Source organism: Archocentrus centrarchus, chromosome 1 (genome assembly GCF_007364275.1).
Source record: "Archocentrus centrarchus isolate MPI-CPG fArcCen1 chromosome 1, fArcCen1, whole genome shotgun sequence".
In the NCBI taxonomy this organism is placed as follows: domain Eukaryota; kingdom Metazoa; phylum Chordata; class Actinopteri; order Cichliformes; family Cichlidae; genus Archocentrus; species Archocentrus centrarchus.
In genome coordinates this window covers 16,853,270-16,875,585 of record NC_044346.1, presented here as the reverse complement: position 1 = coordinate 16,875,585, position 22,316 = coordinate 16,853,270, and the positions used below count along the sequence as shown (strand labels likewise).

General features: G+C 39.9%; 1 protein-coding gene across 1 annotated transcript in view; it reads left to right on the top strand.

Moving 5' to 3' along the window:
• tet2 (tet methylcytosine dioxygenase 2) overlaps positions 1–22,316 on the top strand; it is a 38,723-nt gene that overhangs the window by 5,497 nt on the left and 10,910 nt on the right. The window contains exon 2 of the mRNA XM_030727980.1: positions 19,369–22,314. Within this exon, the coding sequence (XP_030583840.1) occupies positions 19,413–22,314 (2,902 nt within the window). The 5' untranslated portion in view covers positions 19,369–19,412. The remainder of the gene's footprint in view (positions 1–19,368; positions 22,315–22,316) is intronic.

The window sequence follows — 22,316 nt, the reverse complement described above, 5'->3', positions numbered from 1 at the left end:
CTGTTAAATAAAAGTTGGTGATAATATCCAAAAGAAAATACTAAAGCTATAAAAAAAAAAAATCTGCAAAGCTTTATCATGATAGCACAATCTAAAGGGGATCCAAAAAGTTTGGTTGCTTCTAATTGCTGCTTGCCCTCTTCTAAAATGGCTGTTAGATATGAACCCTTTGACTGCTAGGAGCTGTCACTATAAAGGTTAGGCCCCACAGCCCCCTGCTGTCTACACAAGAAGCACAAAAACAGACAGCTGGCCACGACTGTCATTTAGAAGCATAACCCTACCAGAGGCTTTGGGTGACATCACTAACCAGTTCTGGGGGCTTAGAGTGGCTGTGGCTGAATATAAAGTTTCCTAAGTGGAATGCAGAATTGCAGCAGTTGGAATCTTTCCGAGCCACAGCACCCAACGATAACAGGACTGGGCTTCATCCACTTTTTTTTATGCTGGGAAAGTTTCAAAGTGTGACTTTAACTCTTGATCTGAACGAACACAAACTCTTGCATCCAAAATATATGCAGTATTTAAGTAAAGGATTGTTACACTTGCTGTGGCTGTAGGTACAAATAAAGTACACAGTAGAACACAATTGCTGATTCTTGAATGACAGCCATATCTAAATGCCATATTTATTGTAAACACTTAGCAATTTATTATTGAGGTGTGAGATGATGTGCATTTCATAAAACCATTACTTTGAAGTAATGATCACAAAAATATTCCTTCAGAAGGATTTGTGATCCCTATTCAATGAGAGTCACGCGCCTCCCACTTAGTGAAGGTAAAGAGGGAGCTTAGAAACAGTGGCTTAGGTCAGACCGCTTAGAAACCAATTAGGTAGAGTATCACAACAAATGCTTTCTAGATAACATGAGAGCACGTAGAAAATATTTCTCATTCAAAATGACTGTTACCCTTTCCATGATATATTTTTGGCTTCACATTTAATAAATTAAAAAGAAGCTGTTATCAAACTTGATTTATTTCATGATCATAAAAAAAAAACCCCACTTGAATCTGAATAACTTGAATATGAAATTTGTGTGTGGCATACTTTCCCTCCAATAATAATGCTTCCATTTTCTCTGTTTATTGTTCACCTCCACTTCCTGTTCAACTGCAAGCTGGTCTGGATTTGAATACTGCAAACAGAAAGGGGAAAAAAAAAACATGCTAAACACAGTATTTGCTTGTGAGATAAACACATGCCAAGTCTAGAAGCCTTCTGGGCTTCAGCGATCATACTAAATTGTAGTGGATGAGTTAAAAAAAAAAGGTGGGGGGTCAACAAAACACTTTTGTCTTACTATTTCAATACTTTCAACTGCATTTACAAAAAAAAAACTGCCGTGTAAAAAAAAATCAGCTATTTGCACACTGTTTAAACCCATGCATTTAACAGAAATAGTAGAAAGATGCCATAATAGATGATAGATTTTTACAAAGTTGGGACACTGGAAACAAATGAATTCATCAGTTCAGGAACACAGATATGGGTAACTTATCTGTGTAAACACCACGAACGCTGAATGTTTAGACAGATTCAGGAGAAACATCTGGTACCACCCAAATGTTTTTGGTTTTTTTAAATGCCTCCCTAGTTTCAAGAAGACAATGTCAAACCACATTCTGCACATATTAAACCAGTGTGGTTAAAAGAGTAAATGTTTCTGAGAGCTAAACTGACCTGATTGCAAATCCAGACGTGTCAATCATTGAAGCCATGTGGTGTGTTATGAATTGTGATCAGTGGTTCTCCCCAATGCCTGAACACTTGCAGTGTTGTTACTTTTTGAAAGGTGTTAATGTCATTTAAAGCAAGTGAGTCATTTCAAAAGAACAAGAGAATTTGTCAGTTATAAGATTCAATGTATTGTCTTTAGCATTCTGTTTTTCTTTACGCGTTAGACAACATCTCAACTATCAGGGGGTAGTTGAGATGGGGGTTTTGGGGGGGGGGCACAATTGCACTTTAACATAATTTAGTGTTTACATTTTAAACGACATATCTAACCTTCACTTTAAAAGGTGGTGATCGACACAACTGTAGCCATCACAACTGTAGGGTCTCTGAATATGTGGCACAGCTGAATTACTGGCAGGATCGACCCATAAAGAACATGCGTGCACCGCAGCAATGCGACTTATTCTGCAGCCGGCCGTGCTGGGGTAATGTTTAGACCAGATGGGCTTGGAAGAGCTCATAGGACGTTGCCATGGCTACCGTGCACTCAGAAATAAATTAACTTTGCTCTGTGCACAGTTCATCAAGTTAGTCAGATATATTGACTGTTGCATAGACAGAGGGCTGGAGAGAAAGGAGAGAGAGACAGGCCTTTTGGAAGGAAGAGTGTAGCATTGTAAGGGGTTGGGTGCTGGTCAGTGGGTTTGTACGCTCAGAAGGCAATGTCTTCAGTGTCCGTGTGATCCATCCTGACGGCACAAAAAAGATTTAGACTCTCTGTGTGAGCCTCTGACCCCAGCAAGGCTTCTATTCAGCACACGTGCTGATTAAACTGGAAAAAAATCTAAGCGTAACAAAGTTTATGGAGTGACATCTGGCATTGCGTTCACCTGCTACTTTCAGGATTGACTGCTCCGGGGAAATACTCAGTGCTGATATCACGGTAAACAACTCTGTCCAAAGACACTGTCTGAGTGAAATGCTCTTGGAGGGAAGGCTGGGGGTTAACAGCTCTGGTCTGAATGAATCCTGTATACAAAAAAACAACAACAAAAAAACATGCAGCTTTTAAGCAAAAGATTGCAACACTTGCTATTGGTAGCACAAATGTGGCAAAACAAGGTACATGGCAGAACATGACTGCAGATTCTTGAATAGCTGCCATAAAACAATACGCTGTTTATAATGGCTACAATTGCCAATTCATTCTTGAGGTATGGGAGATTATATGCATCATCTGTGACATTATTGACTGTTATCAGTGTGCAGTTAATCATTTGGTTAATACTGAATCAAAAATAATAATACAGTGCATTTTGAAAATATTTAGAGCAAGCAGGGTGAAGGGCATCTGTTAGAGATGTGACCAAGAATCGCATCGTTACTCGAACCGAGCTCCACAGATCCTGTGTGCAGATGAGAAAAACTTCTAGGAACACAGCTGCCTCTGTAGCCCAGCACTGAGCTGGGCTTTATAGCTGAGTGATCAGAAGTTGCAGAAGTGAAAACCATTGACATTAATTCAACTTGAAATTTGCAAAAAAAACCAAAACATAACAAAAGCACTTCAGTTGCTCTCAGAGTTTGAGAAACAGGATTGTCTGGTCTGATGAACAGATTAAGATGTTTGGTCTTAAATCTAACTGTCACGCCTGAAGGAAACCAGTAAACAGTCGCCAGCAGTTCGATATCATTCCAACATTATGCTGCGGGGGTGTTTTTCAGCAGCAGCGGCAAGCAGACTAGTCAAGATCGCTCAAATGAAGCAAAGTTCAGAACTATCCTCATAAAAACCTGCTCCAGAGTGGTCAGGACCTCAGGGTTCACCTTCCAGTAGGACAGTGGCCATAACTGCACCACCAAGACAACATCAAAGTGGCTTCGGGACAACTAGTTAAATTTGCCTGAGCAGCTCAATCAGACAGAGACCTGAAATGTCACTCCACTGACAGTGACCACCCAACCTTAATGAGCCGGGCAAAGCTTACCCAAAAAGACTCAAGCCTGTAAGTGCTGCCAAACATGCTTCAACAAAGTGTTTGGAAAAGAGTTTAAAAACCAAATGCAATCCATACACATATTTTTAAAAATGTCTATAGACTATAATGACTTTTTAAGCAAAAAACAAAACAAAATCAAAACAGTGAAAACAGTTCACTAACGCCCGATCAGAGTGAGTAAGTGAGAAGACAAAAGTCGAACATGCCCACGCAGTGTTTTGCATGTGTTTGTCATTTTCCCAGAATACCAGCTAAACGAGTTGTGTCAGAAATGTCAGGCTGTAACACCTACAACAAATAACGTGAGGTACTCACGACAGTGTCAACCACAAGAAACAACTCATCGGGTACCGCTCAGACCTGCCCCCCAATTTGCTCCAATATATATTTATGATAAATATTTTTTAATGTTCAAAAGGTTTATCCATTAAGTGCATTAGATCTAAAATAAGGGCAACGCCATGTGTCAATAAAGAACAGTCAGGCCATTCAATCTCGCCCATAAGCAGAAAAACCAGTTAAAAAAATGAGTCTTCAGCACAGTCTTGAATTATCAGTGAGACTGACCGTAATCATCAGAATGGCCAAGCAGATGACATCTGTGAATCTTTTCCTTCCCCGAGTTTGTTTTTCCCTCGGGGTAAAGTTAACTAAATAGGTGCTGCACACCATTCCAGTATTACTTTTCTGCTCATTTGCATATTCATTTTCCAGCTGAATGATTTCATGCTGTTCTGAGCTAATGATGTATCTAAGAAGTGTATTTATTAATGTATCATCCTGACAACATGTCTGCAGTCCTGGTAACATTAATTTACTGGGTTCCAAATAATCTGCTCACAGTTCTTTAAAAGACGTCTCGTGCCCTTTGCTAAAAATGGTGAATTTAAAAATTGGCTGACATTGTGCACAGGCTTGTGAAATAAATTATCTCACTGTTCGTTTAGCTTATATTGCCAAAATTAACTTAAAATTCACTTGAAGGCATTCTTGCATCCCAAGCTGTTATCTATTAAGATTATCTATTAAAGTCAACAGTGTCAGCATGATTTACTATCTCATGCACAGCGTGCTACAGACTTCCTTTTTGCTTTCACAAGCTGCACATTCAAATTGCATTAGGCATTCCATAAATATATATGTGATTTTACTCTTTTTTAAGTTTTAAATTTTATTTGGCTTTTTGAGATATAAGTGGACTGGAATTTATGTCAGAGTAGAGGAGGTATTGCTTAACCCACTTGTGTAATACTGCTTACATAACCTTAATCCAGTAATGCTCAATCAAGTTGCATACATCTGCTGTAAGTATGCTTAAGTAAGCATGTTCATCTAATGTAAGTATATTTGTGATATTAAAACAAAGAAAAAACTAATGAAAATCAATTCTTAAAGAACTTTTTTCAGAGCAACAGTAATAACTTAACAAGAATTTGGGCTTTTTTATATTAAGGTTTGACAGTCAAAGAGAAAATGAACACAGAAGCAGGAAGTAGTCAGGGCTCTCTTGGAGTTGTGTAATAGGCAAACCGGTCAGACTACCACAATCAAGTATATGCAAGAATGTGAGAAAAAGGATAAACATTTATGAAAAAAACATTTTTGATGTGTGTTGGTAGGAAAGAGGGAGAACAAATTTTAAAAGCCAAAGCTATTGTTCATTATTGTTCTCTGTGTGACTTGAACAAAGGTCTATGAGGTTAAGCCTCTATTTTGTCGCTGTGATTATACAATTATTAGAACATTCAGATGACATCGCTGCAGTATACATATTGTGATAACCTCAGCTGTCCTGTATATATGTACTATATAGCATGCATTGCATTAAAGGACTTTATTAATTAAAGGGTTTTAAATACGTATTATTACACAAGGCAAACTGAAAGTAGAAAAAAGTGTCTACAGAGGTTTACACTGAGTTTGATTAGCTTCAATTTTATGCTCTCAAATAAAACTATAGGCAGGCAATAATGTAAAAATATAAATAACCTAAGAAAGCAATGCAACAAGAAGCTGTGAGTGCACAAAGACTGCAGTGGGAATCTCCACAAGTATGCCACATCTGCCTTGCATTAGACATCAAGACCAATGTAGATTGTACAGATCCCTTCTTCATATGGATGGAGAGGAGACTCTCTGGGCAAACAGAAGTTTATGCCTTCTACATGTCTGATTTAATCTACAAATCTTGTCTTAAGATTCAATTAAAAAAAAAAAAAAAAGATAGTTGCTTTATTTAAATGTTCACGCATCAATGTAAATTCCCCATTGATGTGAACTTTCGATACGTGTAATGCAGAGATATTTGTGTGTCATATTTAAAGGTAAGAGTGCGTAATTTGTTCATCACGATTGATCTTCGCAATAACTGGATTCTACCGTTGTGGTAAACCACTCAGTGGCGAGAAAACAAGAGTGAAGAAAAACAGATCTCTTGCTTCAGGCTGCCACGTGATGCAATCGTCCATACATCACAATCTTGTCATCAGGCCATATACAGCATCAGCAGGTAAATGCTCTGCTTAAAAAAAAAAAGTAAAAGAAAGACCTGAAATTGTACAGTTTGAAGTCAGTCGCTACCCCCATGCAACAAGCCTTGCAGCAACCTTTGTTGTTATTAATGGAAACAATATGTGTCCCATCAGCAACTGAGAGCCTCGAGCCTCTGTGTTCCTGTTAATAACCTTCATATGTATCTGCATCTGTTCTGTAACCCACTCAAAAGATCACCCTTAACACATGCATCAGTAAACAAAAACTTTATAAAGGTTTATCCTCAGCAGCAGTCTGTAACAGCACTACAGCCTAGCAATTTGAATTTACTTGTAGTACAGCGCTTTGGAAATATGCTTATTTGCTTACATTCTGAGAGATCAATCGCCCTCACATCAGTATGATTAAAAAAAAGAGCTTAGCAATGTCCAACATTAACAAAATTTTAACTCTAAAGCTCGATAATAAGCAAGTACCTCCTGTTGTGAGTCTATATGAAGACCAAAGCGTGCACCAAATGGTGGTTTTACAGGTTTCAGCTGAAAGAAAATGTGTCAAATTCAGGAAATTACAAGATGGCAACATTCCGACCAGTGAATGCAGTTTACTTTTATCTAGGTTTCTGACACAAGTTTTACTTTCCTGTTTAAAGTGTTCAGATATATTTGAGTCTGGTCTGAGTGTAGGTGTCAGTTTTGTTAAGATCCCTTCATGTTTAGCAGCAAGATAAAAGCACTGAAATGTTAGAATGATTTACCTAGCATGTAAATCTGACCGCAGAGACAGGGGGCTTTTGTTGCTTACAAAACAGAGAGAGAGAGAAAAAAAAAAAGGCGCGTCATATGTTCAGGCTGAGAGAAAGAATGCGAGGGAGAAAGCATAAATACCCACGGGACGTGCATTGCACACGCTGTGTGAGCAAGTCATGTGACATAACTCACAAGTGTGAGATGCCTGATAAAGAGACTCTGGGATGCAAAACGCGAATCAGCATCTGTCCCACTGCGCCTGATGAACATTTGACCATTGTTAACAGCACGTGCTACAAGCACAATACTTCACATTATGCTGAATGAATTGATGTGTCTCTTCTGGTCTTCTACACCATCTAGTCCACCGCGTTTAATTTGTAAAAAGATTCTCTCCGAGGAGTCAACTTCCTCTGTTGATAAGAATGCAGTTCCCTTTTCTTTGTCAGATACTGGCCCGTTTATTGATGTAGCATCCCATAATAACCCATAACAAATAAGAGAGAGAGAGTATGGCATTTCTGCGACCATAGAAGAATTTCAGTCAAAAATGCTCATTAGTAGATTAGAAGAAAATAATTCCTTGTTTATATAATCAGCTGGAATGCGGAATTGAAATGTTGTCGGAGGTCGTTGGGTTTGTAGAACAGCAAGTTCAGCTCTATATTTACATCAGGGATTTGAACACTGTAGAATGCAAGTCATCTGACCTAATTACACTGGCAAAGCGTTGCTAAGGATGAGATTTCACTCACAGTTGAGCTGCCTATGGTCTGACCCATCTTAACTACAGTCTGACAGCATGCACTGATCAACCATAGCATTAAAAACACTGACGGTTAAGCGAATAACATTTATCATCATGCTACCATGCAGCGTTCTGCAGGGAAATCTCATGTCTCTGCCAATCATGTGGCTGTTACTTTGACATGAACTGTCCACCTAAAAAAGTTATATGGTATGGCTGTCCAGTGTACACCAGTTTAGGTTCATGTCTGTGCTTCACTGATATAGGCAAAACACTGTACAGCTATAACATAATATTTAATTTAATTTTAAAGCATCCGTTAATACAAGAGGCAGCAACACTGCAATAGTGAAGCAACAGTTCAGTTAAGAGATTTTACAGTCAAACAATGATATCAAACAGAACTTTCCTTTTTATGACAAACTTCACAGAGCTTGCGGGTTTCCTCTTTATTAAGCAGTCAGAAAATGTATAGTCTTTAGACTGGGTGCATGCTCTAGGTTCTTATCTTTTAAAGCAGGAAATTACAAATGCACCCATTTCAACAAAGAAAAGGAAATGTGCACTTGAGATTATGGCTTATTCCTGGGACTATTGTACAAAAGTGTGGTGTGGCTTGGCAAGCATGTATTTGATTTACAGGTCTGCTCCACATCTTGCTTTCTTTAACAGCAAGGCTCCTTAGCATTGCTGCCTAGGTCTAAAAGCTTAAAGGGGTAGGGACCCGAGTCTTCCAACAGCTGTCGTTAGAGGTGAATATCACATATGGCTGCCAAGTCATGCCAAAGAAACCCCATCTACTATGGCAGTTCTCATATTTCACTCGCTCTCTCTGGGAATAACAAAAACACAGTGCAAGCCAGGCGCATTTAACACTGTTAAACTTGTGCTATGAAGACAAAGCATTAACGCTACAGGCTGAATATTCCCGACACCCATAATCTAATGTGAAAAAGAGATCATTTGTCATATTGCCTGACAGACCAAAATTACACTTCTTAGCAAAGCAAACCCATGTATTTTAAAAACAAAATATTGATTGTTAAGTCTAACGATAAGGTTCCACTCTAACTGTGCATTGACTGCCGCCCTCTTGTGTAAACTGTGTCCATTGTTTTACAACACTAGTCCCACTGTGTCCAAAAGTCCACTCTTGTCTCCAGTCTTCAAAGCACTAGCAATTTTAGCATAGTTGCACAGGCAGTAACTACGTGCAGCGGCTGTTCTGAACTGTAACGGTTGGTTTCCAGACACAAGTAAAGATGAACCTGAAGTTTAATTACATGGCAGAGGAAACCAAACAGCACACAGACAAAGAAAATGACTTCTGAAGCAAAACAAAGCTCTGTTGGGAATTCAGTTAAACCCATGTAAGCTGAGTCATATCATAAAGTGAAACAGAGTGCTCATTCTCTGGTGGACATTAGCTAGATACACATATACATATATATACATATACACATACACATACACATACACACATACACACATATTATATATATATATATATATATATATATATATATATATATATATATATATATATATATATATATATATATATATATATATATATATTTATAAATAAGAGAGAAAACCAAAATAGATCAAAGCATTATAACTCCCAGCAGGCATCCACACTAAAGCCACCGCAATGCTGCGCCTCAGCTTAGTTTAGTGCTCTACGTCCGGACTGAAAATAGATCTCTCCATAAATCACATCTAACAAATAGTTAACAGGATGAAGCCAATACTTTAAATCTGCCAAAGCACACGGCAGAAGTAGGACCTTCAACTTTGCATGAATGTTATGTGTGTTTTTTATGTTGCTACAAAAATAGAGACGCACACACAGCTGGGATCTCTGGCTTTGTTCTGGGTTTGCAAAGATTTTTTTGTTGTCAGTGTGGGTGTATCCAACTGTGACAAGCTGCTTGGCTCAGTTCGGTCGTTTGTAAACCATGGAGCCTCCCGTAGGAACGGAGCCACACCGTAAGCAGCTTTGCGCCACTGCTCACCTCTTGACTTTGTTACTGATTTACAGACTGCTCTGAGACCCAGAAAAACAAAGTAGGAGGCATAAGGGCTCGGGAAGCTTTATTCACTCACCTAAATCATAGAGACATCTTTTAAAACCAAGTTTTAAGAGATGCTGTTTATTTAAAACAGTTAAAAAATATAGGAGCGTTAGTACTTTTACAGATATTAGTACACAAACATGAGCTCAAATCCAGAGAGAAATAATTACATTAAAAAAAAAAGGAATATTGGCATGTAAAAATTATTCGTTACATTGTAACTCATGACATCATTATCATCGCTCATCTTTTGGTTCTTTTAATTTTTTTTTTTACAACAAACTGCACAGAAAAAAAAGCTGTACAGCAGTTTGTAAGATTAGCAGATGAACCACAGATGACAAAAAAGAAATTAAATGGTGCATAAATGAAAATACTTTATGGATACAGAGGCCGCTCCACACAGTCTCTCTGTACACATTTGTCATAACACGCTTCAGTTTTAATACCTATGACATAATCCTAAACGGGTTCAGTGCCACTTCTCATTAGAGTGATGGTGGTGGTATTCTGCTGCAGCACACATTTGTAATATATTTTTATAGTTTTAGAAAGAGAGCTTATAGTATTAATTTGTCTTTTTCATAGTAGTCATTTAGTTACTTACAATAAACAGAACTTCCCTAAAAGGCACAGAAAAACAGACACACTGCAAGATATGTAAAGCCCTACATCACATTAAGTATATCATCTTTAAATTAATATCACATAAATGTCAGATTAAAATTTGTGTTACTGCTTCATAATTGACCAGTATGGAGGAAAAAAGCAAACGCCACAGTAGGAACGTATCCTGGAGCCTATCCCACCTGTCATAGGGCGAGAGGCAGGGTACACCCTGTACAGGTAGTCAGCCTGTTGCAGGGCTAACACAGAGAGACAGACAACCATGCACACTCACATTCACACCTAACCCCACTAAGTGCATGCCCTTGGACTGTCAGTGATCACAAATTCATTTCAATATATCACACTGACTTTCTACTCTTGGGCTGTTGTCATAAAGTACTTGATACCGATCATCTGATATTCAACTAATCGTGTATATCGTTTACACTAGTGCTACGTAAGTGCCAAAAGCTTGTTTCGTTTTCCTATTTTCTCTTTTACTGACGATTGGGCACTTAACCTTGAATTTCTCTAAAGCTAAAAAGTCATTTGAAAATAAATAAAAGTTGATATTTGAGTTGTAAGGCGGCCACACTTCACCTACTCACACAGACAACTTTGAGGTTGTTCTTCTCTTCTAGCCATTGTGCTAGGAGCTGTCTTTGCTTTTAGTGCGCTGCTTCCCTTTTTCACCTGCTAACAGGCAGCTGGCAGCTCTGTTGTGACAACACTGGGATCTTTCAGAAACCCTTGTAATAGCTTGGCTCGTTAGTTGGAGGTTTAGCACTCTAAATTTGGCAGTGTGGAGGGCTACTAATGTCCTGGAAGGGTGACTGATAGAACGAAGATCATTATGATAACCAGCTTGCCTGTCTAGACTAAGCTTGGCCTGGCAGTTTGCTATCATCTTGGTCCAAGTGAGTGGGCCACAAATGCCTCATTCTTGATCATTTTGATCAAGCTGAACACTGTGATCTAGGAATTAAAGGGGACTAATTCTGGGAGTCAATGAGTGTTGAATTCATTTATTGATTAATTGGCAACTTTTTGTTTTTGGTTGAAAAAAGATAAAGTACGTTTTCACGCTCAATTCTCTTAAGTTGATCAATTTTTAAGCCTTCAAACAATTTAGGCCAGACAGAATGTAATTATGTGTGATTAGATATGTTAAATATTTTACTAAATATAATACATATGAGTATAATCAAAGCCAAATGATCCATATTTAAGATGTTTACATAAATTACTGAACCTTGCATGTTTTTATGTTAATTATAGAAGCTTTCCCTTTAAATTTATTGAGCTTCAAAGTTTATAAAGCTTTGGACATAAGTTCTTTGAATGACAACAGCTGTTTTGTACTCATAACAAGTTCCAGATGTGATAATTGAGCCCAGTGATGGAGTATAATTATAGTACCTCACCTATTTGCCCCCCCCCCCCCCCCCCCCCCTTTCCTGTTTCCCCAGACATCATTCAATACCTATAACGAACCTATAGCAGGTTTACAATAACAAGACTGCTTTTGTGCAAAACTAAAGCTGGATACAATTATGTTAGTATGGTATTGTAAAATTTTAAGTTAACCATAGCAACTGGCATCTGTTGTGACATTTTACTCATTTTAAGTGCATAATGTGTTTATATATTGTAAGTAATGGGTTAAATTTAAGTCTTGAAAATCCTTAACTTTAACTTAAATGGATTTAAGCTATCCCGATGAAGATATTTTCTGGTCATCAGCAACTAGCATTAATCAACCTGATAGAAATTTAGAAAAAGACAAGTAGGTAGAATAGTCAGTCATAGGTCACTACAATTAGTTCCTCTCCTTTGTCCATAGCTGTTGGACATACTGAATTAGGGCCCCTCTTGGTGCTCATCAGCAAAAAATGACTTTGGCATCTGCGAGAGAGTTTCTCATAATTATGATGGATTAGACTGCAGCTCGTTGTACAGTACCTGTGAAGTGGTTTTGCAGATGCTGCAGATGTGACATGCATTAATAATTAAGAGCAGCAGACGAAAATCAATGTTCAGCTCAAATCAGTGGAATCGCTTTTCCTTGCTGGTAAACCCTCCACTTTATGATTTTTACACCTACAGCTCTAGAATTTAAATTAAACACAGGAAGTTAAAATCTTGCAATTTTCTGTCTATTGGAATTGATGTCATTGTATTTGGCATAAAAGATTTACAAACATGGTGTCTAACCAGATACTTCGACTGGATGGCATTATCTTGGTTTTCACCAACACTGCCAGGAAATGTCCTTTAATACATACAATTAAAAAAAGATTATTAGGGCCCGAGCACGAACTGTGCGAAGGCCCTATTGTAATTGCTTCGTTTATTATTTTTATTTTTTTTTTATTTTTATTTTTATTATTATTCAGGCAAATGAATTGGCTTTTTGGGGGCTTTATCATATTCAAAAACTCATGAAACTTTGCACATGCATCACACCTGGTGAAAATTTAAGTATTTTAATGGGCTCGGGCAAGGGCGCGCCCAAATGGCTCGCTAGCGCCCCCTAAACTGGAGCCCCACCGCTGTGTTTCACGTACATGAATGAAACTTCATACACATGTATATCATGTCCACGCGCACAAAAAATCCTCTTGGAGCCATGCCCTAAACCCAACAGGAAGTCCGCCATTTTGAATTAATTATGCAAATTTGGCGATTTGCAGCCCTCACACTTTCTCTAATAACTCAGAGGTTTTAGACGTTATCATCTTCATATTTGGTTTGTCTAACCTACACCCCCAGGGGAATCTAAATCTCGAAAATGGTGAGTTTTTGCCAAGGGGGAGGGGTCCTTATGCCCCTTTGACCTTTGATCATTCGCCATGAAAATTTGATTGCCTCTCATTCATACCTACATGATCCAATGTGCATCAAACTTCTCCAGTAGGATGAGGGTGCCCCCCTGAACACATACATATGACAATATTTAATATCAGTCGCAGCGCCACCTAGTGGGAACAGGAAATGTCATATTTTACACTTGGAGGTCCAGCTCCAAGGTGGTTTAGCAGAACCATCTCAAATTTCACCTGGAAAGCCTTAAGAAGTTGGACTTACTGTGTTTTCAAAACTGTGAGTTTTTGACAAAAGGGCGTGACCCTTATGGGACGGCAAAGTTCGATGATTCGCCATGAACACAAAAATGGCTGTAACTCAAAGCCAACTTGACCAATCTGGCTCAAACTTCAGTGGTGTGATAAGCATGCTGCCCTGAACACACTCATATGCATAAAGTCCATAAACGTTAGAGCGCCGCCTAGTGGCAGCTCGGAATATCTTAAAATAGCAAGTTTTTTGAGTAGCCCCGGAGCTACGTTTTATCTACATGTATGAAAATGTACATGCTCATGTAACATACTAAGACGTACAAAAAAGTCTCTTGGACCCATACCCTAAACCCTACAGGAAGTCGGCCATCTTCAATTGAAGGTGTCAATTTTTGCGATTTCCACGCCTGCTATTTGAACGAACTTGTCCTAGGGCATTTCACCCAGTGACACCAAATTGGCTCCAGATCATCTACACAAGTAGCCCATCAAAAGTTATTCAGGGTTTTGTAGAATATTGAACGGTGTTGCCATGGCAACCCTCTGAATTTGGACTTTTTCCAATTTCAAATTCACAGACATTCTAAACATCAGCCCCTGGGCTGTGCTTTCTCTATGTACCTGAAAATGTGCCTGCTGATGTAAGATGCTAACATCTACAGAAAACTCTCTTGGACCGATAGCCCAAACCCAACAGGAAGTCAGCCACGTTTACTTTAAAGTGTCATTTTTGCAGCATTTTTCGCCTTTTTCAGGCCTTTTTGCCTCAACTCCTCCTAGGGCATTTGACCCAGTGAGACCAAAATGGCTCCAGATCATCCACACAAGTAGCCCATCAAAAGATATTCATGGTTTTGTAGAATATTGAACGGTGTTGCCGTAGCAACCCTCTGAATTTGGACTTTTTTTCCATTTCAGGCCCAGATAGGTTCTAAACATCAGCCCCAGGGCAGTGCTTGGTCTGTGTACCTGAAATCGTGCATGCTGAAGTAACATCCTAACACGTACAAAAAAGTCTCTTGGACCGATAGCCGAAATCCAACAGGAAGCCTGACATGTTCTAATTAAGGTGTCATTTTTGCAGCATTTTTCACATTTTTCAGGCCTGCTATTTGAATCATCTTCTACTACAGCTTTTCATCCAGTCACACCAAAATGGCTCCAGATCATCTACACAAGTAGCCCATCAAAAGATATTCATGGTTTTGTAGAATATTGAACGGTGTTGCCGTAGCAACCCTCTAAATGTGGGATTTTACTCATATACCACAGTGCACCAAATTGTTACATCTCTGACATACATTGTCCGATCTGCCTCAAACTTCACAGGCTTAATGGGAGGGTAAGGGAGACCGGACACGCCCCTCTATCAGCTTTGTTTCACACTCATAACGCCACCTAGTGGCAACAGGAAATCAGTAGGACACTGATACTCATCATCCTATGGTCATTACAGTTTCATTGATGGCTGCAGGCATTACATAGAGCATTGTGACATATTAATTAGTGGGCACTCACCGACGCAACCTAGTGGAAGCGGGAGACGATCGACGCGAAGTACGGCTAGCCTGCTGAGCCGTCAGCAGCCGGGTGAGCCAGCTACTCTCTCGTCTGCGAGAACCTCCGAGCGCGGTTCGGCTGGAGCGTGCCACGGGTCGACGCGCGGCTTGGCTGGAGCGCGCCAGGGGTCGACGCGCGCCGGGTGCGAGGGCCCGCTCATCGCCGCTTGCGGCTTTAATTTTATATATATTTATAGGACTGTCTTCTTTTATCTGCACAATTCTGCAGGATGTTTTTCTTTTCTGAAAAGAAAAACATCCTGTCTCAAAGTGATGCTGAAAAACTAGTTTGTGCATTTCTTACTTCTAGGCGGGACTATTGTAATTCATTATCATCAGGCATTTAAGAGCACTGTGAAAAGCCATCAGCTGATCCAAAACAGGCAGGAATAGTACTAACAACAACTAGAAAGAGAGCTCATATTTCTTCCATATTAGCTTCTCTTTACTGGCTTCCTGTTAAATCTAGATCTAAATTTTAAATCTTTCTTCTTATATTCCAAATTCCTAATGATCACAATCATATCTTAAAACCTTAAAGTATATTATCCCAATAGAGCACTTTACTCTCTGCAAGCTTACTTTTGGTTGCTAGACTTAGAATAGGACACTGGGAGGCAGAGCCTTCAGCAATCAGGCTCCCTTCTTTCTGTGGGACCAGCTCTCAGTTTGGATTTATTTTCATTTGATGATGCTTATAGTTAGAGCTGGATCAGGTGACCCTGAACTATCACTTAGTTATACAGCTACAGGCTCAGGATGCTGAGGAACATTGCATGATGTGCTGAGAATTTCTTCTTTTTATTCCCTGTGCTACAGTGTAGGGCTGGGCCATATGGACCAAAAATTATATCTCAATATTTTTTTTAGCTGAATGGCAATATACAATATATATATATATATATATCTTGATATTTTTCCTTCCCAAAAGGTATAAACAAAAAGGCACTTCTGAGTCAAAGCTACATGGCCCAAATGTCACATTTCATTAGCATTCAGCTGTAGATGTACATGAGAAATTGCTCAAAAATAAATAATAATGCTCCTCAAATAAATTAATGCTTTTTTCCTCCATAACAAAAGACTTACAGCTGTGCTATTAAAATGTAAACAGTACTAATGATATGTTTTTTTCCTCTGCACGTAGAAATACATTACAAAGATCAAATATGCAGAGAAAGGTGCCAAACAAAGCTGCCTTGGATAATTTATGTACAATATCAGCTGTTCCCTAAATCTATCTTTATCTTTTTGCTCTGTTATTAAAATAATTTAACTGTCTTTCTAAAACAATTTACACTCTACTAATGTTTAAGGTGCAGTACAGACTTTTATAGTGAGTCCCATAATTTTTTGGACTGTGAAAACAATTTTTCAAATTTGGCCACTACCACAGTGATTTTTAAATAAAGTGTATAGTTTCTGCGTTCAAGAGATTAACAGAAAAGTGCATAAATATTTTATGAATTTACTTCTTTTTTTTTTTGTCCTTGCTTTTTTATGACAAATAAAGCAAATTAAAGTTCTGGAGTCTCTCAGAACTTTGTCTCCCTCCCTTCACCCTCAACCTGGTTCTGCTGGGGTTTCTTCCTATTAAAAGGGAGTTCTACCTTCCCGCTCTTGCCAAGTGCTTGCTCATAGGGGGCCGTCTGCTTGTTAAGGCTTTCTCTCTATTATTGGAGGGTCTTTGCCTCGAGGTGACCGTTGTGATTTGGTGCTGAATTGGAACATAAAGTGAGGAAAATTAGTATTTGGTGAATCCTGTGGTTTTTGGACTTCATTCAGTCAATGACTGCAAAGAATTGGCACTGCAGAATTAAAAACAGTCATTACTGTTTTATTTGCTCAATTACTTTTGAATCTGGGAAAATTGAGGCACTGAGTAAAGACTACGGTCAAAAAACTTATCAACCTGACCTATTTTATGGGTGAGCATTTGGTCTAACGTGATATTTTTAGATTTACTGTACTCTCCACATACAGGACATATCAGGAAGTTGCAACTATAAAATTGAGAAAATAGCTTTTAAAAGAAACAGCCACAACATCATAACCACTAACAAATGATGTGTAAAACTGATCATCTAGTTGCGTCTACCAAGTAGCAGTGGCAGCATCCCTAAGGAGGATAATCCAGTATGCCACACCACACCACAAAAAGAGGACAGGAGAGGCTCGAGGAACACGAGAAAAACCCCAAAATGTTGAGACAGGGTCTGAACTCCCCACATCCCAACATGATCAAGCATCTGTAGAATGAGGCAGAACAAGCGCAATCCACAGCTTCACACTACAAGCCAACCTACCCAACTGAATGAGGCCCCGTTTACACGACAACGGAGTGAAAACGATGTGTTTCGGAAATGGGGTCCAGAGTGGAGCATTTCAGAAACGCACCGGCTTGCGTTCTCGTGTAAACGCTTGAAACCGGGGTGATTTGAAAACGGGTGACTCGCACATGTGCACTATGGTTGCGACAGCCACAGTTTTCCGTGCACGCGCAAATTGATCAAGTTAAATCGCGGATTCACGAGTGCTTCTTGTGCTTTTCTTGTGTTTTTACCATTTTGTAATTCAGCGTTGTGTGCACCAGCGATCCAACCTCATCGTCAGTCCACACAAAACCTCTCACATTGGCCATTTTGTAAGTAATGAACAATTTGCCGCGCTTCCTACTGTGTCACTCCAAGCATGCGTGTCTTGCGTAAACAAACTTTGCAAAGAGAAAACCAACGCCAACTTGTGGCCTGGCATGTGATCTGTGTTTACGTGTCATAGTGTAAACACAGATCGTTTCTGAAACGCTATCGTGTAAACGGAAGGCTGAAACGCATCAAAATGACACCGTTTCCAGTGGAAATGGCATCATGGGATGCGCTGCAAAGATCTGTTCATTATTTACAAAATGGCCAATGTGTGAACCTTTGTGTGGACTGACGAAGAGGTTGGATTGCTGCTGCACACAACACCAAATTACAAAACTGCAAAAAACACAGGAAAATATTGACTGGGAATCATGCCACTCGAAGTACACAGAAGTTAAAGTTTAAGTTAAGTTCAAAAGACTGAGCAGCACAAGAAGCACTTGTGAATCTGCCATTGCGATTGTTGTTCATCTATTAGTACATGCGTGGAAAACTTTGGCGGTCGCAACCTTAGTGCGCATGTGCGAGGACCCCGGTTTCCAAAAAGCATTGTTTTCGTCCGTTTACACGGAGACAGAGGCCGGAGCGTTTCAGAAACGCTCCGCTCTGGAGGCCGTTTCCAAAATGTTTCGTTTTCACTCCGTTCTCATGTAAATGGGAGGCCAAAATGCATCAAAGCGACACCATTTCCACTGGAAACGTTGTTGTGTAAATGGGGCCTGATTGTGTCAGTGCCACACAACAGTGGATGCATTTAGGAGTTCAGTCCCTATGCCCTGACCAGTCAGATCTGTGTTGGTATCATGAGGGGCACCTACACTTCATGAGGCAACCTTTTTTTTTGTTGTGGCTGATCAGATTAGATTAAATTTTATTGATCCCTTTAGGAAGATTCCGTCAGGGAAATTAAAGTTCCAGTAGCACCTTTACATTATAGGCACACAAACACAGCAGCAGTTGAAAATAAACAAACTAATAAATAAATAAAAACATGCAAGAAAACAACAAAGACACAGAGTAGATACAAAATATCTAGCAGATGTGATCAGCATGTATTAATAAGGATACCTCCACTTAAAATGCCACTGAACCACAAAACAGAGTACTTTAGGGTAACATGTTCAGTTCAAAACTCACACAACCCACCATGCCACTATAACCCTATGATGAGCTGTAGTCTATTTTCTTTTCTTACTCACATTCTACGTGCAATCAGTTTGTTTTTTTCTTAGGGAGGTCTATGATAGGTCTGCGCTGCCTGCTGATAGATATTCAAAAATAGGTCTCTACTTAAAGAGTACTGAATAAAGTGAAAGTAGTGAAATCTATATAGCTGGTGTTAAAGGACTAAAACAGCAAGACTTACTTATATTTAATTATTAAATGAAGCATGATGATGCAGAGTTTTACACAAAAACACACATATAGATATATATATATATATATATATACATTAGAGAGAGAGAGAGAGAGAGAGAGAGAGAGAGAGCAAATGCATTTTATGCTATTTCTACACCATTTCTACTGCAATTGTTGACACAAACCTGGGTTGACCTTAATATATTTCTGAGAACTAATCATTTTAACACGACAACAGTCTGGTACAAAGATTTACTACTCTATGAAAAAAAAATCTTATCAAAAAATGAAATAAAATAAAGGTATATATTTAAATCACATTTATATAGTTAAATCAATTTAATAAATATTTCTTTCTGCCTTTCAGGACGGACAGAGGGCAGCCTTGTGTATGGACTCTGAGCAGGCCAGATGGAAACAGAAGAGAACAGACATGAGAAGGAAGAAAGTCTGATATTAGCGCAATTTGGCACATCTCACAACATCCCTCACAAGCTCCAGAATGGAGGCCAGTTTTCAGAAGGAAATTCTCTGCAGATCACTGGGGATACAAACTGGAACCATTATAAGCCCAGCACTGATGCCAACACCATAAAGAGGCACAGAGAGAACTGCAACAATCCTGCTTCAAAACAAGGGTTGCTGGATCAGAGATCCTACATGATGAATGGAGAACTGGTGAATGGAGAGTTGAAGCATGCACTTACTGAACAGTCCTTGCTGGGCCATCAGTCCAAGAAAACAAAAATAGATTCTGAGGTTAAAGGAAAGGATGACATGAGTTCTGGTTTACTGGACAAGTTTTCTGAGTTGACAAATTCCCCTAAATCAGAGATTAAGTTAGACAGCAGGAACTGCAATTTTCATAATGGAGATATTTTCTGTCTGCCACGAAATAAACAAGTTCCAAATGGTGCTGTATCATCTCCCTCGAGCCCAGGTGATTTGTTAGAGAAAACTTTGTCTCAGTATTATCCTGAGCAAGTCTCAATTGCACCACAAACATCTGGGTCACAATTACATGCTGTCAGTGATTCACTGGCTGATAAACTATCCAGTGAAGATGCTCAACGTCCCCCTATGACCTCAGGATTGCCCAATTCATCACAGATGCCTGGCTCACAGCAACAGCAGGCTCAGGAATCTGGAAATACTGATGGAGGCAACAATTACAACTCTGTTAACTTTGTATTAAATGGATACTCCAACAATTTTGGAGCAGACCACCAGCAAACACAACAACATCAGCAGAGGACATCATCTTATTCTGGTGAGGAAGTGGCTCTAAGACAGCTTTCAGGCATGATCCTGTCTACAAATAATGCCAAAATCCCACAACAGCATCCAAATGGTGCACCGTGTTATCAGGATGACACAAGTCGTCAAGGTATATATGTAAAAGCCCACCAGGAGTTTAACAGTAGTTCTTTTCCAAACTGCAGTAATCCCCTGCAGCCAACAGAAGCAGGATACAAATCCTTTCCCAGTTCTGGGATACAGAAGCTGGGGCAAAGTGAGGAAAATGCATCTAGTCGGCATCTGCACCAGGGTACTGACGGGGGCCGCCACTATGGGATTCAACCCCAGATTTTTCAAGAAAATGCTGTAAACCCACTTAGAGCTGAGAGTCAGGGACCTATGGGACCCAGACTCCAACAGCTACATCACACTGGTATAGAAAATGGGATGGAGAACATGTCTCAGCAGAGAGCCAACTTATCTTGTTCAACCCCTAACCAGAGGGGCTGGAGAGACCTGAATTCTTCACATTCCCAACAGCCACCAACAAGTGGTCCATCATCTCAGGCACAAGAACAGGACAGGTGGACGAACTTCTCTGCTAAGCCTATTTCAGAACAGCAGACAGCTAACCCCCCGGTTCATGGCCAGAGGTTTGAGCCAAACCCAATGCAAAGATTTCAGACACAGGGAGTTTTCTCTGATAGTAGCCAGGGGTCTAACAACTTCCAGAAGACACAGCAGGATTATCTGCCATTGCAAACACACTGTGCTTCAGCCCAGCACAACACTGCCTCTGAGTGGCAGCAATCAAATTCTGAGGCAACTCAAATGCAGCAGCCTCTAGCCCAGAAAATGCCAGAGCAGCATAACTTCACTCAAAATCAACAGGTTGACAGTCACTGCAACTCCCAGATGCAGTCAGAGCACTTATGTGAAGACAATGACCTCCAGGAAATACTGTCACCTAGGTTTTTAGCAACACAGCAACAACAGCACTGTCATCTCCAACGTCCAATGTCCCAGCCACCACAATTTGAAGTACAGCAACTAAAGTCTCCCAGTTACAGACCTCACAGTCAGCCTCAGCCAGGTCAGCAGCAGCTTCAATCCAATCAGCCTCTTGAAAATGGTTCCACTCAACCCAGCAACCAACACATCCCGCACAGTGACCATGCAACATTCAGTAATGTTAACACAACAGAGATACAACATCAAAGGCAGTATCCACCAAACTCAGGCAGCACTAACCTCAAGCAAATTCAACCACAGCAGCCTAAAAACCACTGCCACCAGCCCAACCACGTGGAATTTCCCCCAACCTCTACACAGTCACAACCTCACTTACCACAAGGTGCTTTAAGCCAACAGGTCACAACACAAATGTATCCCAAAGCTGAACAGCAGCTGAAGACATCTTGCACTCAGTTACAAAGGGGACCTCAACTACCTCTGGGACTAGCAAGTCCCCACGTAGACTTTCAGAGGCATGCAGCCCTACGTATGCACCTGTTGCAAAAGCAGGAACGCCAGGGCCCTCCTCAACCCCCTCAGAACTCTAGTGACCCTAAACATATCCCGAGAACTGTGAAAATGGAAAATGGACCCAGATTTGAAATGTGTAGTTCACAGAACCAGGAGCAGCAGATGCACATGCGAGAGCCAATTATAGGTGGTATGCAAATTAAGCAAGAAAACCAACAATCCCTGTGTGAGCAAAGTAAGAAGCACGGAAGCATCATAGCCTCGATGGAACAAAGCCTGAGGCAATACCAGCTTTCACCTGTATTTGAGAAAAAATCCCTTGTCATCAATGCATCAAATAAAGTCAAGGTGGAATCTTCTGGGCCTATCACAATCCTGTCAACCAAAACTGATGTGAATGGAGTAGAATCATTAGCACCTGCGTCATCCACTGAAGTTCTTAAAAAAACAACTGATTCCACCCCTAAGAAGGAACAACTTCTACAAAGTTTCATGGATTCTCCTGTGAAGCTATTGAATACCCCAATAAAGAATCTTTTAGATACTCCAATGAAAACACAGTATGACATTGCATCCTGCCACTGTGTTGGT